The 8,729-nt window shown below is 43.6% G+C and overlaps 1 protein-coding gene across 2 annotated transcripts in view; it reads right to left on the bottom strand.

Annotated features, from left to right (window-relative positions):
* Positions 1-3,772: 3,772 nt before the first annotated feature.
* Positions 3,773-8,729, bottom strand: part of SCARA5 (scavenger receptor class A member 5) — a 179,698-nt gene continuing 174,741 nt past the window's right edge. For both annotated transcript variants that reach the window (XM_049865700.1, XM_049865701.1), the window contains exon 9: positions 3,773-6,179. In XM_049865700.1, coding sequence (XP_049721657.1) covers positions 6,043-6,179 — 137 coding nt within the window. In that variant the 3' untranslated portion in view covers positions 3,773-6,042. The remainder of the gene's footprint in view (positions 6,180-8,729) is intronic.

Genomic DNA, 8,729 nt, shown 5'->3' with positions numbered 1-8,729 from the left:
GATTTGAAATCCTTTGCTAAGAGAGAAGATTTTAGGAATAATTTCAAAAAGATCAAAGCTGCTGAGTAATATGGGAAGCAAAAGGAAAGACACTCAAAGTATTTAGATCATACATGAGCCCCTTTTATGGTGTAACAAGGTCAACAGATCATGGGAAGTCCATAACTTTATTTTTACCTCACTCCTTCAAGTGTGGTAAAAAACCTAGATCTTCTAAGATTGGATCTTCTAAGCTAGGAGCCTTCGGCCTCCTTAGGGAGCCTATTAGCAGGAGCAGATTACCCAATAAACAAAGTAAGCACAGGCTTACTTTTGTTTACTTACTAATCTGTAGTGAACAATTTCACATTTTTCACCTCATCAAAGCTTCTGCTTCCAGTGTGGCTGGCATCTGTCTCTCTTCCAAACTCACGGCACCTTCCTACAGAATCAAAGCCTCTTTTCAAATTTACAGTCCCTGTCAGGGATGGATTACCCAGTAAGCAAGGTAAGCACGGCCTTACTTGTTCCCATTAACTAATCAAAAAAAAAAAAAAAAAAAATTTTTTTTTTTTTTTTTTTTTATAGTAAATGGTGTGAGCTGGAATGTAGGCTCCATGAGGACAGGGACCAAATTGCTTTGGTTCATCACTATATCTTCTGTAGTTAACACAGGGCCTTGCACATGTTAGACACTCAGTAAATACTTATTCATTAAAGAAGCAAATGAATGAAGGGGAAGAAATTTGTCAAAACCATTCCCCTCTGGGTGGCACATGTTTCCCCAGGGAGAGAAAATTCGTTCATTGTGTCCATTAAAACTGATCTGGATCTGTCCATTGCAGAAGGATGAGGTCTCAGTGAGTGGGCCATGTGGGTGCCACAGCCAGCTCAACTTTTTCTATTTGTTGGGAAGACAAGATGGAAAAAAAAAAAAAAAAAAACACCCATGCTATGGACGTAGGCAGGAACTGAGAGGAAAGCGAGCCAGTTTGGGCCACTGCTGAAGCAGTTACTGAACGATCTAAGACTTCTGTTGTCTGTTTTGAAGATGTTTGTATTTTTCTGAAAGTATTTCCTTGTTACTCATTCATAGCTTAACTCTGCCAGTAATAAGAAGAACCAAGCAAGAATTTTGGGGGCTGCCCTTTGAAATGAGTTTAGGGGTGGGGGTAAGAGGGAAGGTATGGTGGTGGGCGAATGACAGAACCTGAAGTAGAAGGCCACACTTGTTCAGTCATCCCTCCCACCTGAAGATTCTCCTTCTAGATGTAGTCTCTGCTAAACCCTCATATTGTGTTTTGTTTTAACAATGAAAGCTGTTTCCTTATAATTCTCTCTGACCAGAAAATACCCAAAGGGAGGACTTCTGTTTCCAGCAATGAGAGAGTAATTATCAGATTACCCTCCTTCTGGAATAGGCAGAAAATTGCACAAAGTCCTTGCAACATTATTTTCAGACATTGGACAACAGGATGCACAAGGCTATGATCTTTGAGGAATGGAAAACAAGTGAGGTGAGCCCTACTTTTGCCTAGGTTTTTAGACATACTGCAGAACCGGGAGGGGGAGCCCAAGTGGTCTACCAATGTCACCGAGATGTGAAAACAAATACTGGGGATGGGGGAGGCCAAGGTGGGTAGAATTTGCAGGGCACAGTACTGAAGAGAAGGGAGCTACACAAGAGAAAGTGTTCCAGAAATGCACATAGGAGTTCCCTTGAGTCTTTGGCTAAATACCAATCTGCGCATATGTTGGGTGTACCCCATGGGCTGGCAAGAACAATTTCTGAGTAAAGGACAATTAATTATCATTGCTCGCACAGGGCTGGACTTGTTCAAGTTCCCTCCGGCCAGAGTGGAAAAATTACCTAAGGGATTGAAAGCCCTTAAAAGCTCCTTAAAATAACCAAACCAGTTGCCACTGAGTTGATTTCGACTCATGGCAATTCCATGTGTGTCAGAATAGAACTGTGCTCCATAAGATTTTCAATGGTTGATTTTTCAAAAGTAGGTGGCCAAGCCTTCTGGGTAGACTTGAACCTCCAACCTTTTGATTAGCAGCTAAGGCCATTAACCATTTACACCACCCAGGGACTGAAACCTCCTTAACCCACTCTAGTTGGAGGATGGGCATGGGCAGGCAGGTAGGTGGGTAGGGATAACTAACAAAGCTCTATTCAGTCAGAACCTCATATCAGCTCTAAAAAGCTGAAAATGGAAGAGAAGGAGAGAAAAGGGAGAGAAGAGAGAGGGGTGTTCTATGAAGTGTTGAAAGGAGAGCTATTCTAAAATCAAGACGACAAATGATTTGAAATTTTATAAAACACATTATATATGAACACATTTGAAATTTTATAGAAATGTTAGAGTAACTAATTCTAGATGAGGAAACTAAGGGGTACTTGGAGTTGAGAAAGTTGTAATTCCTTTACATGTATCTAGTCCATTCCCAGGGGTTATGTTTGACTATGACTTAAGGGGATACATCGTGGTTTAAAGTCAGGAAAGGTGTGCGTCGGGGTTGTATCCTATCACCGTACTTATTCAGTCTGTATGCTGAGCAAATAATCTGAAGAAGAACAGGGCATCAGGATTGGAAGGCGACTCATTAACAACCTGTGTTATGCAGATGGCCCAATCTTGCTTGCTGAAAATGAAGAGGACTTGAAGCACTTACTGATGAAGATCAGAGACCACAGCATTCAGTATGGATTACACCTCAACATGAAGAAAACAAAAATCCTCACAAATGGACCATTAAGCAACATTATGATAGAGAAAATATTTTGCCACGCATTTCATTTTACTTGGGTCCACAATCAACACCCATGGAAGCAGCAGTCAAAAAAGCGAATGACACATTGCATTAGGCAAATCTGCTGCAAAAGTCCTCTTTAAAGTGTTAAAAAATGTGTTGGCAAAGAATATTGAATATACTATGGACTGTCAAAAGAATGAACAAATCTGTCATGGAAGAAGTACAGTCAGAATGCTCCTTAGAAGCAATGATGGAGAGGCTAGTCTCACATACTTTGGACATGTTAGCAGGAGGGATCAGTCCCTGGAGAAGGACATCATCATGCTTGGTAAAGTAAAGCGTCAGTGAAAAAGAGGAAGACCCTCAATGAGATGGATTGACACAGCAGCTGTAACAATGGGCTCAAGCATAACGACTGTGAGGATGGTGCAGAACCAGGCAGTGTTTCGTTCTGTTGTACATACGGTCATTATGAGTCGAAACCAACTGGACAGCTCCTAACAACAACAGTAACATGACTCATCTAGGCCCTAAAACTAGGTCATCACAGGCACTGGAGATGAATATAATAGTGGTGCATTTTATACATTAGGGTGGGTAGAAAGAGGGGCCTCTTTCTCCATGCGTGGCTGTTTACAGAATGGCAATCACAATGATTTAGAGGGTATCACCAGGCCTTTTAGAGGAGAAAAACAGGGTGCTTTCTTCCTGGGTGGATTGTCAGAAAGATCTTTTCCTCTGTTGACTCCTTTTAGCAAATTACGATAGCCCATAACAAGCCTGGGGCCATTAGTTATTCCTAGAGGTGCCAACTGTGAGCAAGTGGCCAGGATTTGCAGTGGCCCACTCAGCTACTAGGGTCCTGTGTTTGGGAGTTCTTGGATAATAAGGATCAGTGACTTGGCTGACCTTGTACCTAACTCGACTATTTTCTTATGTGTGAGTTAAAATGACTGACAATTATAATTGAACTCCAGAGGGAAGCACATCCCAAAGTAAGAACACTGGAGATGTGAGGAAATAGTGTGTTCTCTTCTTTATTGAATACAAAACAATCTTATAAAATGTACCTTGATCATTGTACTACTGTTTAGGGCTCATTTCCTTTGGTTACCAATAAGGCTTAAGACATCAAGTTCATCATGTTCTTGGTTTAGACTATGATTATTGACCTCCAGAAAGAAATAAGACAGTTTTTTATAAGCTCCCCATTCTACCAATCCCTACTAAAAAATGACCAGACCATCCAAATTTTCACCAGTCCTCCCCACACTCACTGTGTTTGAATAAGAATATGATAGAAAGCTTGCTAGTGACATGTTTTTTGCTTTATTGAGATTCTTTCTTACAAAAGGTCTGATTTATTTTAGGCCAGGCCTAATTTCCTTTAGTCCCTGAAATACAGGTTCATGATCATTTCTATGTCTCTTAAGCAGTATGTAAACTAGTTAGACTTTTATTTTTAAGGTTCAAACACTTTTCAACTTTGCTTTTATTTAATGTAAAACAAAACTCGTGTTTTCTTAAATAAAAAAACAAGTAAAAAACTATGAGGGGTAACTAGATTGTTTGCCAGAACCAACTTTGGAATTTATTTTGTTAACATCTTTCACCTTTATTATTTTTTTAAAATGCAAACTTGGCAATGTGCTGAGTTATGTATTAAAAAGTGCTATGTTTATATATACATACATATATTGGCTCTGAAAAAAGATGCATGAGTACATGTGTGTTATGTAAACATAGCAGCTGGTCAGACGGAGAGTCTCTGATCATTAAGACATTAATGAATAAAAAGCATGCTGTAAGCAGAGAATGACCAATAGAACATATTGGTTTGGGCATCAGCCAGGCACTTTGCTAGTCCTACACCTGGAGGGCTCCAGGTCTCACTTTCAGGCAGGACTTGGCTCACCCTGATATGACAGGTGATTGTGTGTCCAAGGCCTGACTGTGAGTTTGTGATTCCCTCCAAATGAGGTGGGGCTGTGCTCACTCACTATGATGTACCTCCCCTAGCCCTACCTCCTTGCATGAAAAGCAGTATATGACCTCACCTCCCTGTAACCTGAAGATGGGTGTGGATCAGGGACTTGCAGAAGCCCCTTGGGCTCTTTTTCCCCCTGGAGGTTAGAGGGACTCCTCACTTCCTTCCACCCTACAGGATCCATCAGGATGTGTCTTCTCCTGACCACAGGATTGCATCCAAAGCAGTCTGGAAAGCATGATATCATCATCTCCAAACAGCTGAGTCATCTGAGTCTCTTTACCCTTACTGCCCAATGACTGAGCGCTGGCTTCAGTTTAACATAGATAGCCCCCATGTCACCCTCCAAATCAGCTTTCCTCCTACATGGATGGTTGTACCTGGAGGCCAATCATCTCTCATGGTCTTGCACTCATATACCGTAGGTTTTGGAGTATGAAGATTTCTAGTCACACATTTCTCACACCCAAGCTTCCTGCTCAAGCCTAGCAAAGAGAGACTAGGGTGCAGGTGGGGCCAATGGTCTCAGTCATTCTGAGTCTTATGACTTGTAGACCAGGTGAATGGGTCAGTTGAGTGCTACCTGGAGGTAAGATCTTACCCAGGATAACATGCATTTTACAAATGCTGCCAAGTGGAAACATGAATTCAGCAACCAAGATATTATTTAGCACACTATGCGGTAGTCACTCAATAAATGTTAGGTTCACTCCCCTTCCCCAGATCTAGTTTGATTCCTTGAGGTGACTTGCATTTCCTTCTCCCTCTTACAGCTGGCTTCTTCTTTATGTCGCTTCCCCAAACTAGCAAAGGTAAAAGGGGAGATAAATCACCCAGTATTGCCTCTTGCTGAGGAGAAAGATGTTGAAACTCCTGGTTAAATAAGTTCTGGGAATTAGCTGAAGTATAAATGATCCATAATGCCTCCCTCTCGTCTCCATGGCTTCATTTGTCTCTGACATATTCTCAGCACTCATCTGTAACTACGAGACCAAAAAAAAGCATGGATTCTGAGGCCTGATAAGTCATGTTTAGAAGGCCAGACAAACTGGAGATCCAGGTAACCAGGCTCCCCGTTCAGGGACCCTGGTGGAAGGGAGAGATTGGCAGTAGATCCCAGAGTGCACTTTGGAGCAGATGCCCAAGAGGAGAATGACAACAGCTGACCACGGTCCTGGGACAAGGAGTATGGGGGAGTAGGTGTTGGACTGGGCAGGGCAGAGGTGTGGGCAGGGTAGCCCTAAATGATGCCCCCATCCCAGGAATGCAGGAAGGAGGCTCTGCAGCAGTGCCCAGACCTTGGGCTGTGCCCACTTTCAATGTCTGTTGCACGTCACTCCAGCATCTTCGGCATGTCCGCAATTTGTCACCCCCCATTTGGAGAAGCTGCAACGGAAGATGGTGTCCTCTGTGCCCTTGCAGGCAACATCATCCATCCAAATTCTCCCTGTACCTGTGGAGACAAGTCAACACAGTTTCTTAGCAGATTTGTAAGAGGCCAGGAAGGAGGAGAAAAGGCAGAGCTGCTTGCTGTTCTTGTGCTTGACCAGGCAGTCCTGGCCTCTGCTGGCCCTTCCCAAATCTAGTGGTTTCCATCTGCCCACTCCACCCCATCAAGAACTCATACTTATTCCCCAGGCTCAGTTTCTTGAGGGAAGAAACACAATAATTGATGGTGATGTTGGTAATATTTGCTGAGGACTTCCTATGTCAGGCATCTTAGACATATTATCTTCCTCACTCCTCACAATGGTACTGTGAGGTAGGCACTAATAAAAAAACATTTTATAGATGAGAAAGCTGGAGCTCGGGAAGCAATTGGTCCTCCAACATCACACAGCTTGTAAGTGGCAGAGTCTGAAATCAAACCTAAGTGTTCCTGCCTCTAAGGCCCACACATTACATGAGATACCATATAGCCTTTGAGATACTATGTCTTGCAGCCTTTGTTGCCGAATAGTCAGGCAGTGTCTCATCAGAAGGCCAATCTCAGTCAGATCCTGGATTGTCCTACTGTACCATAGCCAAGTATGTCAGTGCCCATATTACCTCCAATCTTCTGAAGTGTATAATAGATGGTCCCATTTCACAAGCCCCAAACAGTGGTGCTTGAGTGGCAAGGGGCCCTGGAATTTAACATCATCAGACACGTATTTAATGATATATAGGAGCATCCCTAGGTCATAAGTAATTAGGTCAGTTCCCAAAATACAAGGTCCCTAAGACAATCTATTTGACAGTTTTGCCTGCAGCAAGCCCTGCTCACCCAGCTTATAAGGGGGCCAACCTGCTGGTCTGAAAGAGACCATGCAGGATGGCATTGGTGCTTTAGTTGGCTCTCCCAGCATTGTACCTGTGGCCCTGAGAGGCATAAATTTGACACTGAGGTCCCGCAATGAATGCCAGGGGAATAGAGTGGCCAGGTGAGCCTCTGGGAAGGAGTGGAAAGGGCTTGTCTAGGGTCAGAGAAGCAAGTGGAGGGGGGAGCTGGGATGTACCAGAAGTTGCCAGGAGCCCTCATGGATGCATGGTTCTGGTCCGCTCTCTGGGCTGATGGCGTTGCTGGGCCCCAGATGCTGTCAGCCCAGATGGGAGCCCTTTGCAAGGATGATGAAGCTTCAAAGCTTCAAATGGAAGTAGTAGTTTACTGCCTCGATACTCACAGTGTGGTCTGAGGGCCAGCAACCTCAGCATCACCAGGGAAGGCAGGAGGGCTGTCAGAAATGCAGACTCTTAGGTCCCGCAGACTTAATGAACCAGACTACGTTTTAACAAAGTGATTACGCATTGAAGTCTGAGGAACACTGGTGTAGGAGAAGAAGTAGGACTTTGCAGTAGGCCAGACCTAGATTCAAGTCTCAGCACCATCTAGGGTGACCATTTCAGCTTTAAAACTGGGAGGGGACATTTGGGATGTAGGACGTGAAGTGCTGAAACCAGGTAAGTTCTGGGCACACCGGATGAGTTAGTCACTCCAGCACCATCACCTTTAGTTCTATGACCCGGCACCGAAAAGTACTGGGATATGAGTCAGAAACTGGGTTCCAACACTACTGCCTGTGTCACTGTGAGCAAGTCAAATGAGGTAATAATTCCTGTATTTGAAAGGGCTTTGAAAACTAACAAACCCTATTAAAAAAGGAAGTTTAGGTGTTAGTACCTTGTCCTGATCCAACCACTGTCTCCTCCCCCAAACAGCTCACTGATGAATCCCTTCAAACCACACGACTCTCCAGTGGCAACCTCCCTGGTACCACCCCTCAGTAGCCATACAATTCCCCTTTGTGAGGAATTTTGAGGACTAACTATTAAAGTCTTAAAACTCTGTAATTCACTCCCAAGCTGCGCAGGTGAAATCCCTTTACAGTGGATGTTAAGGGAACGTCTAAACCCTTTCGCTGACCCATACACTGCATGAACTAATTGGCTCAGATGTTTTTGTTCTACAGAGATTTGTCAGCATTTGTTGTAAGAGGATTGCCTTGCGGTGACATCAGGGGCAGAGAGCTGGGAGGAGAGGCCTTCTTCCAGCAGCCTTTTCGGATGCTGTTTCTTCATGAAAGCCTCCTCCCTGGCTCTGTCCCTGGTCTGGATACCCTGTGGCTCTTACAGAATAAGTTCTTTGAGGCAGAGCAATAATTCACAGATTAAATGTCTCCTGGAAAACACATCAGTTTACAAATTACCCAGGAAAAGGCTGCAGGCCCAAGAGGTCTGTGGGATTAGTCACACTCAAAGCAAATAAAGAAGCTTCAAGGAGATTGACAAATAAAGAGCAGACTCAAGGTTACCCAGCCCTAACACGTATACAGCATATCTAAACTCCAAACTCTCGTTGGTATTTAGCCAGAGAGTTCTGGCTAATGTTCAGACATGGAAGAACTAATAAAATAGGACTGAAAAAAAAAAAGAAAAATAGGACTAGGGTCATTGAATTAGCGTCACTGACTATCTGCAGTTACGACAGTGTGGGTAATCACTGAAGGGCTTATTAGACAGCAAG

This window comes from Elephas maximus, chromosome 22, assembly GCF_024166365.1.
Source record: "Elephas maximus indicus isolate mEleMax1 chromosome 22, mEleMax1 primary haplotype, whole genome shotgun sequence".
In the NCBI taxonomy this organism is placed as follows: domain Eukaryota; kingdom Metazoa; phylum Chordata; class Mammalia; order Proboscidea; family Elephantidae; genus Elephas; species Elephas maximus.
Note: the sequence above shows the minus strand (reverse complement) of the source record. Positions and strands in the feature narration are given on the sequence as shown.